This window comes from Schistocerca serialis, chromosome 8, assembly GCF_023864345.2.
Source record: "Schistocerca serialis cubense isolate TAMUIC-IGC-003099 chromosome 8, iqSchSeri2.2, whole genome shotgun sequence".
In the NCBI taxonomy this organism is placed as follows: domain Eukaryota; kingdom Metazoa; phylum Arthropoda; class Insecta; order Orthoptera; family Acrididae; genus Schistocerca; species Schistocerca serialis.
In genome coordinates, this window is record NC_064645.1 from 442,567,213 (window position 1) to 442,590,463 (window position 23,251).

Consider the following 23,251-nt stretch of genomic DNA (forward strand, 5'->3'; position numbering starts at 1 on the left):
TAAAGTGGTAACACAAAAGAAGTGCTAACAATTCTGAGCCCCCATCGGTGTATTGGTGGTGGGAGCAGCCCAGCCTGCTAGCTGTTAAATGCCAACTAGTTTATATAGGACTGTAGTCTTCTTTGCTTCTCCTTTTCCCTTCTCCTTGTTTTTCCTCATCCACATCCTGCAAGCAACCTGTTCCCATTTTTTTGTGGTTTCTCATTGTTTTCACCTATTCCCAGGTAAATAGTACACAAGGCAAGAGGCAAGTGCCCTGGCAGCCATGATATGAGATGCCAATCCAGAGGGAAAGGGAGGGGGTCATGCTCCCTACTGTCCCATATTTTACCAAAAGCATTTATATTCTTATATTTTTTAGTTTCCAGGGTTCTCAGCTAGTTTTAACAGAACAAAGCATGCAAATTTTGAATCTCTAAAGTGGCAAGTACTGTAGAAAATTATGAGCTATGTTTAACATAGCATATTTTGCTGCCTGCGGGGTTGACCACATTGGCAGTTTTGCAGCCTGGCTGCCTGCAGATATCACTCCAGCCATGTAAAGGTGTGCTGGCAAGGGCTAATCACAGCTCCTGCCAATGACAAATCCAAAATGATTTATGAGTCCAAAAGCAGAACTAGCAAATCACACGATGTTGATGGAAGGCAAGACAGAAAGGGAAATACCCTTAAAAATTACTTTCCTCAACATAGTTGAAAACAACCAAAAGAAACAGTGTCCCCCCATTTGCACTTGTCTGCGGAAAATTATCCAAGAGGGGGCAAGATTCTAAAATTGCCATTTTTATATAATAGATTCAGACAGTCTTGGAACGTGTTGTGTCTTAAGGACTTTATCTCACAAGAAGTACACAAAATGTATGGTACCACTCAGAATGTATTTTTAATGTAAGATTACTTTTGAACCTAAAAGGTTAGCAAATTTCTTTAGTATCTGTGAAGACTTTTTTAATATTATCCAAAAAGTTATGAAATGAGGCTCAAAAATATTTGCAAAATATATTTTTATTCATATGTCACTAATGTGTTGAAAATGGAAGAGATCATATTGGACATTAAAAAAAAAAGACCTCATTTAGTAATCCAACCGGAGGTACAGGAAATAAACCTATAAAAACAATGCTTATTCAACTTTGATACCATCTTTATTGCTTACAAAACTTTACATCTGATCATGCATGGTTTTATTTCATTATTTTCAGGTCTTATATTTCGTAATGTTGACTGACATAATAAAAGTTTAACAAAATGTATCCTGAAAGCAACATTTTTTAAGTTGTTTGGATAAATTGTAACCTAGGACTAGCATTCCATGAAGTGAATGTGAGAAATCTTCCAAAACAACCCTTCATTTGACTAACAGAACCAGCTTCAACTTGTGACTCAACGAATGTAGTCCTAGGCTCCTCAGTTTGATGCAATGTTGTGCAGTCATGTCAAATGGACTGCACAACTGGTAAAATGATGCCTGTACATTGCACTGCACTGAAAAGATCAGGGACTATATTTTAGCTATGCTGCTTTGAGGTCCACTACCATGCCTTAGAAATGCTATAATTTACTGTGAAAATCATGATAACAGAACAAATGCAAAATATGTAGTATCTGCTAAAGCTGCAGTGTTTTTCATTGCTTTCGGCATTGCTAAACCTCAGGTTTAGTAGCATCATGATCATTTCTACAAAAGAGTGAGAATTCTATAATGAATAAGGAATCTGCGATGCAGATCCTAGGGAGGAGCCAGTGCTTGCCCTTTTTGAAGGCAGTGAATTTTTGAGCGGTGTTTGCAGGTGAGTAACTCACTTCTTTTCTCAAATTTTAAATATGATTTTATAGTGGATATGAGTGGAAAGCATGCTGTGTGCACCATAAGCCCAGTGAACATATGTCAGCCAATAATTCTAAAGATTATGGATCAATTCCTTGAGGATTCTACAGTTTTTATGACACTTTCCATCACTTTCAAATCTGACAATGCTATGGGTATGTGAAAAATGCTGATAGCATCATAATTCAGATTCCATGTCAAACTGAAGGTCCCCATAATACCTGGCATAAATATTTCATGTGGATATCTTGAAGTTTTCTGGTGCGTAAGTACAATCATGTTGTGATCTACTTGAAGCTGGTGTTCAGATTGAAGATAGCAGTAGCAAAAAATGCATATTGAAGAGGCACATATTGAAATGATTATAATTGCGTAAATATGCGGTCCCTTGTCAGGATAAGCTGACATAACGGATTCACAGTTAGGTGATTTATTGATAGTGTGTGATACTTTTTTCCTCTTACACTCAAATCTTGAGAATATTTTTTTCATTTCAGTCCTGTGTTGTAGAATAGGGACCATTATGCAGTTGTCATATAGGTGGATAATATATGTGGTTCTCTGTGTATGGCTTATTTTATCTCCTTTCTTACTTCCCTTTTTCCTATTGTCCAGAACATCCTGAAACTGTCTGTACAGATAAAAAGGAAAAATAGAACAGAACGATAGAAGAGACAAAAATTGGAGACAGAAGAAGCAAATAAGTACAGCAGGAATCTACATCTGCATCTACATTATTACTCTGCAATTCACATTTAAGAGCTTGGCAGAGGGTTCATCGAACCACAATCATACTATCTCTCTACCATTCCACTCCCGAAGAGCGCGCGGGAAAAACGAACACCTAAACCTTTCTGTTCGAGCTCTGATTTCTCTTATTTTCTTTTGATGATCATTCCTACCTATGTAGGTTGGGCTCAACAAAATATTTTCACATTCAGAAGAGAAAGTTGGTGACTGAAATTTCGTAAACAGATCTCGCCGTGACGATAAACGTCTTTGCTTTAATGACTTCAATCCCAACTCGCGTATCATATCTGCCACACTCTCTCCCCTATTACATGATAATACAAAACGAGCTTCCCTTTTTTGCACCCTTTCAATGTCCTCCGTCAATCCCACCTGGTAAGGATCCCACACCGCGGAGCAATATTCTAACAGAGGACGAACGAGTGTAGTGTAAGCTGTCTCTTTAGTTGACTTGTTGCATCTTCTAAGTGTCCTGCCAATGAAACGCAACCTTTGGCTTGCCTTCCCCACAATATTATCTATGTGGTCTTTCCAACTGAAGTTGTTTGTAATTTTAACACCCAGGTACTTAGCTGAATTGACAGCGTTGAGAATTGTACTATTTATCGAGTAATCGAATTACAACGGATTTCTTTTGGAACTCAAATGGATCACCTCACACTTTTCGTTATTTAGTGTCAACTGCCACCTGCCGCACCATACAGCAATCTTTTCTAAATCGCTTTGCAACTGATACTGGTCTTCGGATGACCTTACTGGACGGTAAATTACAGCATCATCTGCGAACAACTTAAGAGAACTGCTCAGATTGTCACCCAGGTCATTTATATAGATCAGGAACAGCAGAGGTCCCAGGACGCTTCCCTGGGGAACACCTGATATCACTTCAGTTTTACTCTATGATTTGCCGTCTATTACTATGAACTGCGACTTTCCTGACAGGAAATCACGAATCCAGTCGCACAACTGAGATGATACCCCGTAGGCCCGCAGCTTGATTAGAAGTCGCTTGTGAGGAATGGTGTCAAAAGCTTTCCGGAAATCTAGAAATATGGAATCGTCTTGAGATCCCCTGTCAATAGCGGCCATTACTTCGTGCGAATAAACAGCTAGCTGCGTTGCACAAGAACGATTTTTTCTGAAACCATGCTGATTACGTACCAATAGATCGTTCTCTTCGAGGCGATTCATAATGTTTGAATACAGTATATGCTCCAAAACCCTACTGCAAACCGACGTCAATGATATAGGTCTGTAGTTTGATGGATTACTCCTACTACCCTTCTTAGACACTGGAGCGACCTGCACAATTTTCCAATCTGTTGGTACAGATCTATCGGTGAGTTAGCGGTTGTATATGATTGCTAAGTAGGGAGCTATTGTATCAGCGTAATCGGTATACAATCTGGACCTGAAGACTTGCCCATATCAAGTGATTTGAGTTGCTTCGTAACCCCTAAGGTATCTACTTCTAAGAAACTCATGCTAGCAGCTGTTCGTGTTTCAAATTCTGGAATATTCCATTCATCTTCCCTGGTGAAGGAATTTCGGAAAACTGCGTTCAATAACTCCGCTTTAGCGGCACAGTCGTCGGTAACAGTACCATCGGCACTGCGCAGCGAAGGTATTGACTGCGTCTTGCCACTTATGTACTTTACATACGACCAGAATTTCTTCGGATTTTGTGCCAAATTTCGAGACAATGTTTCGTTGTGGAACATATTAAAGGCATCTCGCATTGAAGTCCATGCCAAATTTCGCGCGTCTGTAAATTTTAGCCAAACTTTGGGATTTCGCGTTCTTCTGAACTTCACATGCTTTTTCCGTTGCCTCTGCAACAGCGTTCAGACCTGTTTTGTGTACCATGGGGGATCAGTTCCATCTCTTACCAATTTATGGAGTATGAATCTCTCAATTGCTGTTGCTGCTACATCTTTGAATTTGAGCCACATCTCGTCTACATTTGCATAGTCAGTTCGGAAGGAATGGAGATTGTCTCTTAGGAAGACTTCTAGTGACACTTTATCCAGTTTTTTAAATAAAATTATTTTGCGTTTGTTTCTGGTGGATTTGGAAGAAATGGTATTGAGCCTAGCTACAACGACCTTGTGATCACTAATCCCTGTATCAGTCATGATGCTCTCTATTAGCTCTGGATTGTTTGTGGCTAAGAGGTCAAGTGTGTTTTCGCAATCATTTACAATTCGTGTGGGTTCGTGGACTAACTGCTCGAAAAATTTTTCAGAGAAAGCATTTAGGACAATCTTGGAAGATGTTTTCTGCCTACCACCGGTTTTGAACAAGTATTTTTGCCAACGTATCGAGGGAAGGTTGAAGTCCCCACCAACTATAAGCGTATGAGTGGGGTATTTTATTTGTTACAAGACTAAAATTTTCTCTGAACTGTTCAGCAACTATATCATCGAAGTCTGGGGGTCGGTAGAAGGAGCCAATTATTAACTTACTTCAGCTGTTAAGTATAACCTCCACCCATACCAATTCGCACAGAGTATCTACTTCGACTTCACTACAAGATAAACCACTACTGACGGTCACAAACAATCCACCACCAATTCTGCCTAATCTGTCTTTCCTGAACACCGTCTGAGACTTCGTAAAAATTTCTGCAGAACTTATTTCAGGCTTTAGCCAGCTTTCTGTACCTATAACGATTTCAGCTTCTGTGCTTTCTATTAGCGCTTGAAGCTCAGGGACTTTCCCAGTACAACTACAACAATTTACAACTACAATTCCGACTGTTCCTTGATCGAAGCACGTCCTGTATTTGCCATGCACCCTTTGAGATTGCAGCCCACCCCGTACTTTGCTGAGGCCTTCTAACCTAAAAAACGCCCAGTCCACGCCACACAGCCTCCGCTATCCATGTAGCCGCCACCTAAGTGTAGTGAACTCCTGACCTATTCAGCGGAACCCGAAACCCCACCACCCTATAGCGCAAGTCAAGGAATCTGCAGCCAACATGGTCGCAAAACCGTCTGAGTCTCTGATTCAGACCCTCCACCCGGCTCTGCACCAAAGGTCCGCAGTCGGTTCTGTCAACGATGCTGCAGATGGAGAGCTCTGCCTTCATCTCGTAAGCAAGACCGGCAGCCTTCACCAAATCAGATAGCCGCTGGAATCCAGAGAGAATTTCCTCGGATCCAAAGCGACACACGTCATTTGTGCCCTCATGTACCACCACCTGCAGCTGGCTGCACCCTGTGCTCTTCATCTTATCCGGAAGTAGCCTACCCTTTCCACATCAGGAATGACTCCACCCGGAGTGCACACGGAGTGCACACTGGATTTCTTCCCCTCCTTAGCCGCCATATCCCTAAGGGGCCCCATTACGCGCCTAACATTGGAGCTCACCTCAAGACGTTTTAGGAAACAGCTGGAACATATAGTGTGCCTTCAGTTAAATCTGCGAAACTGGCTAGACCCCAGAAGACTATTATATAATGTTGCACCTGCTGTGGCATAATTTCGTCAGTGTCATTCCAACACATCTTATCATACTTTAATGTCTGTTAGATATCAGTTTTGACAGCAGTTGGCCACAACAGTCAAGATTAGGTACCTTGTGTATGATAACTTTATTGAGAGTGCATATCTATGTTTCATTTTGACAGTATTACACAAACTGCTAAGAAGTACTAAAAGCACAACACTGCTAGTATGAACAACTGTGGTAAAACAAAAAACGATGAACAAAAACACGACAGCGACGAGGACTAACAAAGATCATATTGATGCACTCTTGGGGTAGGTGTGGAGGGGGGCTTGTGCAAATGTCCGGGGCTGTCGCTAACGTTTCCTTTAGATAATGTTGTGGGTAGAGCAAACCAAATAGTGCGATTCATTGGCAGAACACTTAGAAGGTGCAACAGGTCTACTAAAGAGACTGCTTATACCTCCCTTTTCCACCTTATTCTGGAGTACTACTGTGCAGGTGGGACTGACGGATGATACTGAAAAAGTTCAAAGAAGGGCGGCTCGTTTTGTATTATCGCGAAATAGGGGAGAAGGGCCACAGAGGTGATATGTGAATTGAAGGGGCAATCATTAAAACAAAGGAGTTTTTCGTTGTGATGGGATCTTCTCATGAAATTTCAATCACCAGTCTTCTGCTCCGATTGTGAAAACATTCTGTTGGCACCCACCTACATAGGGAGAAATGATCATCACAATAAAATAAGAGATATCAGGGCTCGCACAGAAAAATTTAAGTGCTCGTTTTTCCTGCACGCCTTTCAAGAGTGGAACAGTAGAGAGACAGCTTGAAGGTGGTTCATTGAACCCTCTGCCAGGCACTTAATTGTGAATAGCAGAGTAATCACATAGACATAGACGAAAAAGAACTTAGTATCCTATTATGATTACAATATCAATGATTCACAGTTAAAATCAGTGAATTGGTGAAACAATTTTAAGGATGTGACATGGAATGATCACATAAACCCAGTCGTAGTAAGGCAGATTGTAGACTTCGGTTCATTGGCAGCGTACTGGGAAAGTGAAGTCAGTCTACAAAGGAGACAAATTAGTTATGCGTCCCATCTCAGCATGGTGCTCAGGTGGTAGGGAACCAGACTAAAGAGACCTAACAGGAGATATTGAACGTACACAAAGAAGGATGGCACGAATGACCACAGATTTGTTTGATTCATGGGAGAGAGCCGCGTAAATATCGAAAAAGTTGAATCGGCAGGATCTTGAAGACAAACAGAAATTAATCCACGAAAGCCTGCTTGCAAAATTTCAAGAATTACAAGATGTCTCAAAAGGTACTTTAAAACTTCAAAGTCAACTTGTAATTAACTTAGAGAGAAAAGTAAACTTTGTCTGATGCACTTCCACAAAAAGTGTTTTTGTAATGTGTAAGTAGGCTGTATAGGTTTTTATGTTGGTAACGTCACCTAGCGCTCTGTATGAAAATCACTGGCTGTGCTATGTGCAGTCTGTGGCTGGTTGGCATTGTTGAGATATTCTCTATTGTAGTGTTGGGCAGTTGGATGTGAACAGCGTGAAGCGCTGCGCAGTTGGAGGTGAGCCGCCAGCAGTGGTGGATGTGGGGAGTGAGATGGCGGAGTTTTGAGAGTGGACGGTCTGGACGTGTGTCCGCCAGAAAGAGTAAATTTGTAATACTGGATATCATGAACTGATATATATATATATATATATATATATATATATATATATATATATATATATATATATATATATATATATATATATATATTATGACTTTTGAACATTATTAGGTAAATACATTGTTTGTTATCTATCAAAATCTTTCATTTGCTAACTATGCGCATCAGTAATTAGTGCCTTCAGTAGTTAGAATCTTTTATTTAGCTGGCAGTAGTGGCGCTCACTGTATTGCAGTAGTTCGAGTAACGAAGATTTTTGTGAGGTAAGTGGTTCATGAAAGGTATAGGTTATTATTAGTCAGGGCCATTCTGTTGTAGGGATTATTGAAAGTCAGATTGCGTTGCGCTAAAAATATTGTGTGTCAGTTTAGTGTTGATGAGAATAGGCAAAGAGTGAAATGTCTGAGTACGTTCAGTTCTGTTCAGTTGTTTGAAAATCAAATAATGTAAGAGGTTTATCAGCACAGTAATTCATAAATTTTTCTAAGGGGACATTGCATATGTCGACCCTTAGCCGAGGATTCTTCACTGGAATCTTCTGATATTTTCTTGTAGTTTGTGTAATTAGTGTAGCTATTGTTTATTGCTAGTGCGTAATTATAGAGAGAATTTCCTTTGTAGTTGTAGTCTCTCACAGTAAAACAGTTGTGGCATGCATGTAGATTTGCACCAAGTATTTCGCAGCTGCGCTTGCAATTAACTAGATATTATTTTCAGTGCTATGTTAATGCGTTTTCTTATTTTTGCTCTTCAAATTGTGCTTTTCTTGTTATCGTGTGAAATACGTGATAATTATGGCGCGTAAAAAACGTAACAGTAGGCTCCAAAGTAAATTGAGAAATGATAGTAACGACGAGCGTAGCTTATCTGCACCACCGTGTAATGAATTAACAGACATTCAAAGTAGTGATTTGGTAATTGTGCATAGGGAAATGCAGCGGGCAGCAAATAATGGTGTAGACAGTGAAACAATTAGTGAACAGGGAAGCATTATCGATTGATCAGTCAGCAACAGCTTACCTCAGGAATCCGGCATGACAGGACACAATCGTGCAAATACTGTAGATTCAGGTTTTGCGTCCTCACCGTTTTCTGAAATAAGTCAAGATGCATTTTCTGGTTTTTAAAATGTGAATATTGCCGGTTCAAATAACTGCCGAATAGCACTGAGGATCATGTTTCAGACACCAGTGCATTGTTATTACAATTAATGCAACAAATGGGACAAAAGCTTCAAAAGTTAGACACGATGGAACAAAATCAGAGACAAACACAGCAACAGCTTCAAAAGTTAGACTCAATGAAACAAACGCTTGAACAAACACGTGAAAGTTTAACTGCTGGGTTACTTAAAATCGAATCGAAATTTGTAAGAATTTCAACCTATTTTTTTGCGTTATGAAAGTGCATTACAGAATCACGAAGCAGCCATAAAAGAAGTGCAAACTATTGTTCGTGAAAATCACGACACCTTGCAAGCTAAAATTGACTGAGTTGCATCTACTGATTTGGTTACGCAACTTGCAAAAACTCAGGAAAACTTAAAGGACACAGTAGATGTGATTTCAACACAAATGGACACACTGAAACTTGGTTCAGAAAAACACCCAGAGGAAATAAGTTCACTATCGGAGAAAGTAGCGGAACTTTCAGATCAGTTCACTAACTTATCTACAAAGGTAGATGATGATCTGAATGATACAAGACCCATAGCCTTCACTGAAACAGAAGAGTATGAACAAATTAGAAAATTCAAACAAAATCAAAATCAAATCAATACACAGTACAAAAGAGAAATCCAGGAAGTACAAGATCAGTTGGCACAAGTAATACAAGAATTACATATTTCAGCGGAGACTCATGCTCAAATACGGGAAGAGGGACTTAGAAATACTGAAAAGTCACAAAATAATAACACGGGGCATTTCGGAAATTATGAAGGAAATTGGCAAGGCGCACTGAATTTTGTGATGGAACCGCCGAAACGAAGTAACAATGACCGATATGCGACTCGCCGACATGATGATCTTGACTATAAGCTATTCATTACTACATGTAAATTCAAAACATTTAAGAATTCTGGCAACGACATTCATCCACAAGCATGGGTTCATCAATTCTCTCATTGTTTTCCTCCCAACAGGTCACTGGAGCACAAGTTAGAATTTATGTGTGGCTACTTAGAGATGAACTAGCTGTAAGAATGCGATCGCTCATTCACGATTGTCACAGTGAAGGAGAATTTTATCATGCCTTCCTCTCAGCACATTGGTCTCAAGCTACACAAGACCGAGTAAAACATAGCATCATAATGGTGAAACATTTCGAACAATATGAATTTTCCAGTCTTGTCAAATATTTCGAAGACATGTTACATAAGAATCAGTATCTTTCAAACCCATACAGCCCCTCAGAACTCATCCGCATTTGCTTAATCAAATTGCCTGAACATTTACGACATATTACTTTGGCAGGCCATTGCAAAGACGACATTGAAGCTTTTCAGGGACTGTTACAAGAATTGGAAATTGACACTGACAATCGCGGAATGCGGAAACAGGAACACAACAATTACAGGTCACATCCATCGCAATTCCGCGATGACAGAAATAATAACTGGAAACGACAAGTCTATTCTTACAATGCAAATCGGGACCAAAACAGACACCACCCGTATGACAACTGTTGGCAGAATAATAGTTACAGAGAAAGATCGCATTTCCGTAGTAATGAATATGACAGAGATAACCATAGAAACAAACAATATGAGAACCAAAACCATTATTATCAAGGGAGACAGAATAACTTCAGACGCAACAGTTCAGCGCGCAGTTACGATTCAGAGAGAAATTCTCCACCATGTGACCAGCAAGAAACAAACTATGGAATCTACCGACATGATGACAGATGATATAATCGTAACGACAGACTTGAATTTCATCAGAACTGGCGGGATTCAAACAGGGCAGGGCCCTCTCGACAAGGTGAATTTTTAGAAGTTAGGTCTCCTAATCCCAATAACGATGCGTGCCAACAAAGAGATAGACAATGACTCGCACTGCAGGCAGCCACGTGCGCCGGCTGGCTCAGAGAAAAATAACATAGACGCTAACCTTGAGAAAAATTCCAGTATTATTTACCGACATATACCACATGATAATTGCATTGAAGTTGAAACTCTGCGTACTAGGAAGAGTAAAGGATTGCACCACATTTCACATGTAAAACCGTTTATTGAAAGATAATCTGCTTTTTAACTTGGTCTTTGCCATAAAACTTTTCACTTCACGTTACTAGTATGCTTTTTCAGACTTAGAAACTGTTAACATGTAGCAATGTTTGAAGTTACATATCCAGTCTAGAACCTAGGGAACATATTTAGACAGTAATTACGAATGCATTGTTATAGTGAACAGACGACACAGTGTTATTGTGTGTGTACATTCTTGCTTGTTAGTTGCACGATTATGTAATGACTATAAGGCTCACATACTTAGAACATATACCGGTACTGCTAATGACATTGTAATGCAACATTTTGGTTTGCTTGAAAATACATTATGGATTTAAAGTGCTTTCTGGGAGATACCGGATGATACAATGGTTAGTTTATTTGACAGTTACACGATTATATCACGTTGCTACTAATGAGTGACATAATTTATATTATTGCTTTTCCGCTGCATCTGTTTTATATCTTCACAGTTCTTCTGAATTCTTCTGGAAAGTAAAACGTGTTTTAGTAGTAACTTTTGTGTAATGATGTTTAGGCATTATTAATTCTGTTCTCTTTCAATTCTCATGTGTGAAATTAATGTTTTGAAAACTATTCTCATTATTTTATTTATTTACTTATGTCATAATTCCTGTAACACTGATGTATCTGTTTATTTCTATTCTCTTGTAAAGCCTGTACTACTACAAATGTTATCTGTATTGTTATGTTCTTTAATGATGTATTTTGTTCCTTTGTAATTGTATTCTTATGTTGTAAATTTATAATTGTATAGACACCAGTTCTTCAAATTAAGCTACATTTTACTGCACACGTTACTGTTGGTCATAGTATATGCACAATATGTGAGAAGTTGGGACTGTTAGTGTTTGCATGTGTTAATAATTCAGCAAGTGACTGGTTAACAGCATTGCTGGTTCTAAGGACATTTCAAAAAAAAATTTGTGAGTGCACAAGTGGTGGTTCATGGACTTGCTATATTATCCGCAAGACGCTTCAATGGTGATTGTGCACCCGCACAGTCACAACAGATGGCTGCTAGCCATCTCTACAAGGACTACAGTGGGTCTGCATCTTTGATGGCCCACCAATACCATTCTTTCTACAAGGACTGCAGTGGGTCTGCACTTCTGGTGGCCCACCAATACCATGATCTCTACCAGGACTACAGTGGGTCTGCTCTGTGATGACCTGCCTACCAATATTCTTCAAAACGTCCACTGACTCTGCTGTGGGTTTGCTCTGTTGTGGCCCATTACATGTCAGCATGTCAGGAGTCAGCACTGTCTTTCCGTTGGAAGGACAACACTACTTCTTCAAGACTGCATGGAAATCCACTACTACCGTGTGCATTTTCTTTTACTAATGAGACTGTCTTTATGAGAACAATTTTTGCCTTTGACCAACAGTATATCAATAAGTGTGTGCATTTGATATCTTTGTTATTGTAACTATGAAAAATTTTTTCAAACCTGTATTGGCCACTGCCCAAAGCAATTTGTAAATTTTTTGTGGGGAGTATGTAAGTAGGCTGTTTAGATTTTTATGTTGGTAACGTCACCCAGTGCTCTGTATGTAAATCACTGACTGTGCTGTGTGCAGTCTGTGGCTGGTTGGCATTGTTGAAATATTCTCTATTGTAGTGTTGGGCAGTTGGATGTGAACAGTGTGTAGCACTGTGCAGTTGGAGGTGAGCCGCCAGCACTGGTGGATGTGGGGAGTGAGATGGCGGAGTTTTGAGAGCGGACGATCTGGACGTGTGTCCGCCAGAAGGAGTAAATTTGTAGCACTGGATATCATGAACTGATATATATATATATATATATATATATATATATATATATATATATATATATATATATATCCATCTCACTCCCCACATCCACATATATATATAGTTGGTCTTTTAAATATGTCTGCTTGTGTCTGTATCTGTGGATGGATATGTGCGGGAGTGCGAGTGTATACCTGTCCTTTTTTCCCCCTAAGGTAAGTCTTTCCGCTCCCGGGATTGGAATGACTCCTTACCCTCTCCCTTAAAACCCACTTCCTTTCGTCTTCCCCTCTCCTTCCCTCTTTCCTGATGAGGCAACAGTTTGTTGCGAAAGCTTGAATTTTGTGTGTATGTTTGTGTTTGTTTGTGTGTCTATCGACCTGCCAGCGCTTTCGTTCGGTAAGTCACCTCATCTTTGTTTATATATATTATGAATTTTGAACACTATTAAGGTAAATACATTGTTTGTTCTTTATCAAAATCTTTCATTTGCTGACTATGTGTATCAGTAATTAGTGCCTTCAGTAGTTGGAATCTTTTATTTAGCTGGCAGTAGTGGCGCTCGCTGTATTGCAATAGTTCGAGTAACGAAGATTTTTGTGAGGTAAGTGATTATGAAAGGTATAGGTTAATGTTAGTCAGGGCCATTCTGTTGTAGGGATTATTGAAAGTCAGATTGCGTTGCGCTAAAAATATTGTGTGTCAGTTCAGTGTTGATCAGAACAGGTAAAGAGCGAAATGTCTGAGTACGTTCAGTCCTGCTCAGTTGTTTGAAAATCAAATAATGTAAGAGGTTAATCACTACAGTAATTCATAAATTTTTCTAAGGGGACGTTGCAAATGTAAAGAACAAATGTTCTGCCTTACCATGTGATAAGAGCAACATAACTGTAAAAAGTTTTTCCTTTGTTGTTTGGGGTAGTCAGGAGCGACATAAATCAATAAAAGAACTGAGTCTGCACAGGTACGGCACAGTGTGTAACTTGGTTCGTTGAAAGAAAGTCAGACATACAAGTCTAGAGAAATTTCAGAAGGTGATACGGGAAACTACTAATGTCTAGAGTATCCATAAGAAAATGGCATACTAACTTCATGGGAAGATGGAAACTGGGTTTGAAGTAACATGTGAGCCGGTCAACAAGAAATGATGAAAATATGGAGAGAATTCAACAGGTTTTCCAGCGTTCGTAACATGAGCCTGTGTGTTGTTGTTGTTGTTGTTGTGGTCTTCAGTCTAGAGACTGGTTTGATGCAACTCTCCATGCTACTCTATCCTGTGCAAGCTTCTTCATCTCACAGCACCTACTGGAACCTACATCCTTCTGAATCTGTTTAGTGTATTCATCTCTTGGTCTTCCTCCACGGTTTTTACCTTCCATCCTGCCCTCCAATACTAAATTGGTGATCCCTTGATGCCTCAGAATATGCCCTACCAACCGATCCCTTCTTCTAGTCAAGTTGTGCCACAAACTCCTCTTCTCCCCAATTCTATTCAGTACCTCCTTATTAGTTATGTGATCTACCCATCTAATCTTCAGTATTCTTCGGTAGCACCACATTTCGAAAGCTTCTATTCTCTTCTTGTCCAAACTATTTATCGTCCATGTTTCACTTCCACACATGGCTACACTCCATACAAATACTTTCAGAAATGACTTCCTGACACTTAAATCTATACTCGATGTTAACAAATTTCTCTTCTTCAGAATCGCTTTCCTTGCCATTGCCAGTCTACATTTTATATCCTCTCTACTTCGACCATCATCAGTTATTTTGCTCCCCAAATAGCAAAACTCGTTTTCTACTTTAAGCGTCTCATTTCCTAATCTAATTCCCGCAGCATCACCCGATTTAATTTGACTACATTCCATTATCCTCGTTTTGCTTTTGTTGATGTTCATCTTATATTTTCCTTTCAAGACACTGCCCATTCCGTTCAGCTGCTCTTCCAGGTCCTTTGCTGTCTCTGACAGAATTACAATGTGTGCATAAGCCATCAAAATAATTAAGTGTACCAAGTGCTCCAAACGCGTCTTCATTTTTTCGTATAGACTGCATTTGTGATAGGAAATCGAACCAGACAATAAGACAGAGCATGCTGCATTTACTCAGGACATTTTTGACATTTGGCAGTTGACACTGACGTAATGGATTTGGACCGAGTTGGAAAGTCGACTAGTTCAGTGGTTCTCAACCTGAAGAAACAAAATTTTTTTTGCGGTAAGAACAGAAGGGTTTGTCTACGTTTCAATGACGAAACCACATTTTTAAAAAAGGATATTACTATTAGCGTTGTTTTGTAACATAGTAATAATTATAACATATGTTACCAACAATTACTCTTTTTTTTCAAATACTAGCAGTAATATGTAGCAAAATGTGTGAAATGACTGTATGAGCAACGTCTTTCTTCCTCCCACTGTAAACATACTTTGAACTTTGTACCACACATCTCTGACATTAATTGAGACAATTGTATTACATATGCTTAAATATTTCACGAAAATGTCCGATGCCTTCTCCGAATTGTAGGTAGTTCACGCAATGGACCAGAAACTGCTAACGTTATTCTCATCGCATTAGGTAAATGAATTAATTGATAGCAATAGTAACTACATAACTTGGTTGATGTAGAGCCTACACAGCAAAATCATAATTATTATTATTAGTGACAGTGCTTCTGTGCAAAACATCGGGAACCTGAAGTCTTCCAATTTCTGGCAGTTCAGAAGTAAGGAGTCCAGCAATCAACTGATGTATAAACAGTAATTATAGTGGAGACATTTCAATATGGTTTATTTTAAACGAGAGTGCACATTGTGGGTGAATCAAGTGTCGCTAGAGAGAGTGCGATGAAGAGGAAGTATGTTTTGCGAGACGTGTCTACCCTCAATGTGGATAGTTAGCTTTCGTTCCTGAGAAGAAGTAGTAGGTACCACTCGTGATGTACTGGGAATTATTCCATCATTCTATAAAAAAAAGCGTTTAGAAATAAGTAGTACCAGTTTTCTCATAGACTCATTAGTTTGTGATTCAATAACACACCTATCATTTATCTTTCGTCATTTTAAAAACAAAAATGTCAAAAAAATTTTTCATTCTAAAATGTTGTTAGGGTAGCGTGATGAAGATGGGGTACCAGCTACGAAGGCTCTTCAGAAAGTAAGATCCGATCGATCGCGAATTGGAAACCATAGTGAAAATCCGATGAAGCTGTGCAGAGATTTGTCGGATAGTATCTGTAGTATACCCGTCGATCGCCTCACATCGCTCTCTTCAGTCCTGGACTCACAGTGAGCACGCAAACGTGCCTAGAAAATAATGTCTCCCGCCAAGAGTGTGACTGCCTCTGAGAGATTTCGTCTGACTTCACGCAGCACACAAACGTAACTGTCATGCATTTCCTTCTTTATGACAGTTCTCGGCCGCGAAGTGCAAGGGCAGTGAGGACGCTCCTGCAGCTTTTTCGATGGGATGTGTCTGATCACACAGCATATATCCCGGACTTGGCTTCCTCTGATTTTCATCTCTGTTCGCACGAATCGCTAGCTATGAAGACAACATTTTGGCTCAGAAAACAAGCTGCAGATCAGCGAAGAGAATTGGCAGAATGCACAGGCGGCTGCCTTCCACAACAGGGGGTATTTGAAAGTTGGTTCAATGCTACGGGAAATGTCTCAGTCGGAGTGGCGACTATCTAGAGAAGTAGCTGGAAGGTACAGCTAACTGTTGAAAATACAAGACTTTTGATGTTCTCTGTGGTTTCCATTTTGGAACCGATCGGACCTTACTTTCCGAATAGCTCTGGTAATGCAAGGTGTCCCAAAAAGAATGACCTGATTTTAAATAGAATTATTTATTAAGAGGAAGGGCTTAACACCAACAAATTGCATACTAAATTACTCACAAAAGACAGAAGTTTATAGAAATCCATCATGAATGTTCAACATGTCCTCCATTTTCGACATCTAGCCGATAGCCGAATTGGTTGGTTGGTTGGTTTTTTTGGGGGAAGAGACCAAACAGCGAGGTCATCGGTCTCATCGGATTAGGGAAGGACAGGGAAGGAAGTCGGCCGTGCCCTTTCAGAGGAACCATCCCAGCATTTACCTGGAGCGATTTAGGGAAATCACGGAAAACCTAAATCAGGATGGCCGGACGCAGGATTGAACCGTCGTCCTCCCGAATGCGAGTCCAGTGTGCTAACCACTGCGCCACCTCGCTCGGTGATAGCCGAATTCATCCCAAACTGAGCGTAAGGTGTCTTCTGTCACTGAAGGTACAGCAGCTAATATTCTGGTTTTTAGTTCATCAATGTCACGAGGTAAGGGAGGAACGTAAACACATTGTTTAACATATCCCCACAGGAAGAAATCACATGGTGTTAAGTCAGGGGACCTAGGAGGCCAAGAGCGTAAAGCCTGGTCTCGCGGTCCTGTACGCCCTATCCAACGTTGAGGTACGTTGGCATTGAGGAAACTGCGCACGTTGTTGTGCCAGTGCGGTGGTGCTCCATCTAGTGGATTTTTTCCGAAACTCTATACCACGCCGATTACATCTAGCGCTGTTTCAGGTACCTAGTGACTTTTGTCTCAATATTATTACAAGTTAAAATCGGATCATTCTTTTTGGGACACCCTGTACTTCATCATTTCAGGAGTAATGGTCTCTGAGAAGGAAGCAATGGTCTCGGAACTGAACTTGTCACAAGGGGATCGCATGTAGAACTTGATTAGAGAACCAGGAAAAAGGTCAAGAGTCAAGACATTCGTCAGCAACATACATACTGTTGCCATAGAATTCATGAATACAAGATTCGACTAATTACAGCCCGCACAGATGCATTTAAGCAGTCTTTATTCCAGCGCTCCATGCGACTGGAAGGGGAAGATACTCCAGTATATGGTGAACTACTAAGTGCCCTCTGCCATTCACTTCGTAGAGGTTTGCAGAGTATGTATGTAGATGCAGAATGGTCGAAAATGGTTCGATAAATGCAATGTGTGTGTAAAAAAGAAATAAAAATCTTGGCTTTAATCAGGATTCCAATACACCAAATTATTCCCAACTCTTTTGGCTACAAAACCCTAATTTTCAACAAAAGCTTCATTCTATGCGACGTCCATGCGCCACGTTACTGGGAGGACCTCTGTGCCCGTATAGTATCACTCCGAACGTCGACGTTGGAGCCAGAGCCTTGGTGCATCAATAAGTCCCCATCATCCATATGCTCCCACCCGTGGAGTGCATCCTTCATTGCACCAGATGGAAGTCGGAAGGTTGAGGAAGAACAGCCCAATGAGTTCCTCTCGAGTTCACCAGGAAGGAGGCCATCAAACAGAATAACCCCTTCAGAGTAACAGAAGCCCATAGCCATGTCTTAACCGGCTGAAGATATGGCTTTGAATTTTTTCCACGGAGCACAGCTCGTGTGGCGCCACTCCACGGATTGCCGCTTTGTTTTTGGTTCGAAGTGATGAACCACGTTTTATCGCCTGTGACGATGTCTGACAAAAAACTGCCACGATCAGCCTCGTTACGTGCAAGCAACTCCACACAGAATGGTGCTCTTCTTCTTAGGCGGTGAGCAAGCCGTGGGCAAGCACCTTTGAGTACCAAATGGTGGATGAGTGTGTCAGCACTACCAACAGAGGCGTTAAGTTGTGCAGTGAGGTGTTTGATTGTGACCCGTAGATTACCTCAAATAAGAGTGTCCAGACATGTGGAATAATCGGGTCTACTGCCGGATGTTTGTGTCGCTCTGGCACAATATTTCGGCCACGTAACTCGCTGCCTTCTTCAGGTGCGACCTGAGACTGCCGTATTGGAGGATCTTGTCCGGTATTTATGCCCAGAGGGCGCTGGGTGCTCTCTCTGCCGTCCGTGCCCGCCTGGCGCTGCCTGTAAAGGTCGGGACACATACGTCCGGGCCGTGTCAGGGCCGAGCGTCGGAAGAGTGACGGCCGTGCTCCGGTCCGTTCCTGCGGGGGCCACACATGACCGGCGCACGGCCGTGTCTTTGTTGTTCCTTGTAGTGACTCGGACGCGGTGATATGTGTTTCCGTTTGTGAAAGCTGTGAAACATGTTCGCTAATTTTCGTAATAGCGAATTAGGACTTATAGCACTTGCTTTAGACGAAGAGAAAAAAGAACGAACGCAAACAAGAAGAAGAAAATTATGAATCCACAGTGCCTGGAAAAAAAGACCAGTACAGGGAGAGTTTCGAACGTTATTTTCTCATCTCATAGATGATAAGACTAAGTTTTATGAATATTTTAGGATGACGCAGTACACCTTTTGTGAACTTTTAAAGAAACTAGAAACAAGACTGAGAAAAAACATTGCATTCGGTATATTGCAACAGAAATTCCGAATATTTTGAAGAATCCTTCAGGGAGATCCTAATAACCTAACAATGATTGTGACAGCTGCGTGTGTACTGTACAACTTCATTCGAAAAATGGAAGGTTGTAGGGTGCCCGAACAGAGGATGGATCAAAAGGAAACTGCTGAGGGATCCGGAAGATCATCAAATCTTCGAAACCTACCTCGAATTCGTGGGAGATCAACAGATGCTGCATTTGCTGTACGAGAACAACTCAAAAAATTCCTAAATTCTTCACAAGGGACTGTGGAATGGCAACATGTCGCCTTGGCGATATAACGATGACACAAACCAAACATGTTTGTCAAATAAAAAGTAAATAAATATCTTTCGGGTATTAAAACTCGTATAGTTTTTATCTTACCTTTGGCTTGTAGATCTGTTGCAATTGTCTTCCAAACTCTGTCTTTGCACTCGATATTCCTGTAGTTTTCAGTTCAAATGGCTCTGAGCACTATGGGACTTAACATCTGAGGTCATCAGTCCCCTAGAACTTAGAACTACTTACACCTAACTAACCTAAGGACATCACACACATCCATGCCCGAGGCAGGATTCGAACCTGCGACCGTAGCGGTCACGCGGTTCCAAACTGAAGCACCTAGAACCACACGGCCACACCGGCCGGCTATTTCAGTTCCCTGATCGTAAAGAACAGCAAACTTACGATCTTCTTCTATTAGTCGTTCCACATCCATGTTTTGTACACAGAACAGTCTTGCGCAGTTGCACGCTCACAAGACAATTCTACCGTCAGGCCGTGTCCGTCACGTGAAAAATTAAACACGGCGAATCCCGCCCGGCCCGGCCCCTGCCCGTTGACGTTCCCCGTGCACGGCCCGGGCAAGTGCGGCCCGCTACATTTGTTTTAATGATGTATTTCGTTGTCTAGGTGACGACCGATACTCGGACGTGTCTCGGCACGGACACGGTCCGGATATGTGAGTCCCGACCTTAACGTGTTGTCTCTTCCGCCGTGCTCCCTCGGACGTCCGTGCCCGACACGGTCGCCATCTGTGGCAGCTGTCTGAGGCCCGTCCTACTGGACAAGATCCTCCAATACGGCAGTCTGAGGTCGCACCTGAAGAAGGCAACGAGTTACGTGGCCGAAATATTGTGCCAGAGCGACACAAACATCCGGCAGTAGACCCGATTATTCCATATGTCAAGATCTCACCGGGAAAGCCTGAAGAATTACGTAAGAGTGTCCAGACATTCCGACACTGCAGGAGTCATAGCTGTGTGCGGTCGGCCAGCACGTGGAAGATCAGACAGGTTTGTGCGACCTTATTGCAATGATAACCGACGTCTCGCCCAACGAATCACCGTGTGTTTGTTCAGTGCCAGGTCTCCATAGACCTTCTGCAAGCGCCTGCTAATATCTACGTCGACCTGGTTTTCCACTACAGCTCGGTCCTTGGAACACACCTCCGTTACAGACGCAATTTTGTTGTCTACGTACAGCACCGCCACATACCGGAACTTCGTGAAACTATAGGTGCTGAAGCGAGACTACGAGGTTTGTCTGGAAAATACGTATAAAAGTTGAATAATAACTTTATTTTATAATTATTCAGGTATTACAATATGGTCTCCTTCAAAGTACTCGCCCTGAGACGCGATACACTTCTGCCAACGCCGTTTCCACTGTTGATAACATTGCTGAAAGTCTTCAGTTGTGATGTTGTTCAGTTGCCGTGTCGTTTCCGCCTTGATGGCTTTCACATCTCCAAAGTGCCGCCCCCGAAGCACCATTTTGCATTTCGGGAACATGAAGAAGTCACACGGGGCTAAATCGGGTGAATAAGGCGGGTGGTCTGTCACGGTGATTGAGCTTCGGACCAAAAACTCGCGCACAACGGGCGACGTATGAGCGGGCCCATTGTCGTGATGAAGGATCCACCTGCCCCATTTTGCCAACTCCGGTCGAACTCGAGCCACACGAGCTCTGAGACGTGTCAGAACTTCACCGTAAATATTTCCGTTCACTCTCTGACCGAGAAGGACAATTTCCTTGTGAACAATGCCCCTAGAATCAAAGAAAATAATCAACATTGTCTTCACATTGGACCTTGATTTTCACGACTTTTTTGTTCTCGGTCCTCCTGCTAGTTTCCATTCCTTGCTTTGAGATTTGAGCTCCACATCGAATTCGTAAAACCAGGACTCGTCTCCGGTGATGACTCGGTTGAGAAAGTCCCCTCGTCCCTCTGTTTCCAACCAATCCTCACAGCATTCAACCCTCTTTGCTTTCTGTTCTGGCGTCAAAAGCTTCGGTACGATTTTCGCACACAATTTATTCATTTCAAGTTTTTGTGTCAGGATTTCGTGAACGATTGTTTTGGGGACTGACAGCTCGTCAGCAATCATTCTGACTGTCAATCTACGGTCTTTAAGAACACGAGCCCGAATTCATTCAACATTTGCATCGGAACTCGATGTCGACGGGCGTCCTGGGCGAGGGTCATCGTTCACTTCTTCTCGGCCATCCCGGTACCTTTTCAACCACTTGTTCACGGTTGGTTCCTTCAGAGAATTGTCTCCGTTAACCTGTTTCAAACACTCAAAAATCTCACGGCCATTCTTGCCTAGCTTTGCAAGAAACTTGATGTTGACGCGCTGTTCCTCAATCAGAGAGAGCTCCATGCCGACAGCAGGTGAAAAAGGGTAACTGCCAACAAGTTGCCGCATACTCCCACCTTCACGCAGAGTGCTCTGACTCGAACTGAGCGTTGAGGGGATTGATTACAGCAGTAGTCCCAACTGGCGGTGACTGCAACTTGTAACATAAAGACATTATTCAACTTTTATACGTATTTTCCGGACAAACCTCGTATTGTGAGATCTCCCACAACAAATTCAGCATTTTTTTCAACCGAAACTGGCAGAGAAAAGAATGTGTTACATTACTTGTTGACGCCGCTCGTAGGAAGCGGGTGAATATCTTACACAAGATGGTGGAACTGGTCCCAGGCGGCAATGGCGGTGACGTGCCAGGCGCCGTACGTGAGTGGTGTGGTCCTCTGCTCGGCGATGTCGACCCTGACGACGTGCGGGTAGCCCGGCACGGCGGCGTCGCGCTGCGTCAGCACCGCCACGAAGGACTCGCCGTCTGCCGAGAAGAGGGGCGCCGGCGCGGGCTCCAGCCAGGCGTGCGACCGCTGCTCGTGCACCTGCAGCAAGGACCACGGATATCGCTGAAACAACCGGTTTCGGTTATATCGTTTTTCTCCCCACCACCCCAGACATCTGACTGTTAAAACCACTTAATACAGGGTGTTACAAAGAGGTATGGCCAAACTTTCAGGAAACATTCCTCACACACAAAGAAAGAAAATACGTTATGTGGACATGTGTCCGGAAACACTTACTTTCCATGTTAGAGCTCATTTTATTACTTCTCTTCAAATCACATTAATCGTGGAATGGAAACACACAGCAACAGAACGTACCAGCGTCACTTCAAACACTTTGTTACAGGAAATGTTCAAAATGTCCTCCGTTAGCGAGGATACATGCATCCACCCTCCATCGCATGGAATCCCTGATGCGCTGATGCAGCCCTGGAGAATGGCGTATTGTATCACAGCCGTCCACAATACGAGCACGAAGAGTCTCTACATTTGGTACCGGGGTTGCGTAGACAAGAGCTTTCAAATGCCCCCATAAATGAAAGTCGAGAGGGTTGAGGTCAGGAGAGCGTGGAGGCCATGGAATTGGTCCGCCTCTACCAATCCATCGGTCACCGAATCTGTTGTTGAGAAGCGTACGAACACTTCGACTGAAATGTGCAGGAGCTCCATCGTGCATGAACCACATGTTGTGTCGTACTTGTAAAGGCACATGTTCTAGCAGCACAGGTAGAGTATCCCGTATGAAATCATGATAACGTGCTCCATTGAGCGTAGGTGGAAGAACGTGGGGCCCAATCAAGACATCACCAACAATGCCTGCCCAAACGTTCACAGCAAATCTGTGTTGATGACGTGAATGCACAACTGCTTGCGGATTCTCGTCAGCCCACACATGTTGATTGTGAAAATTTACAATTTGATCACGTTGGTATGAAGCCTCATCCGTAAAGAGAACATTTGCACTGAAATGAGGATTAACACATTGTTGGAT

At 42.0% G+C, this 23,251-nt stretch overlaps 1 protein-coding gene across 1 annotated transcript in view; it reads right to left on the reverse strand.

The window, feature by feature from the left end:
* The window catches only part of LOC126416569 (inactive dipeptidyl peptidase 10-like), a 391,761-nt gene that overhangs the window by 74,063 nt on the left and 294,447 nt on the right, over positions 1-23,251 (reverse strand). Inside the window, exon 10 of the mRNA XM_050084317.1 lies at positions 22,076-22,299. Coding sequence (XP_049940274.1) covers positions 22,076-22,299 — 224 coding nt within the window. The remainder of the gene's footprint in view (positions 1-22,075; positions 22,300-23,251) is intronic.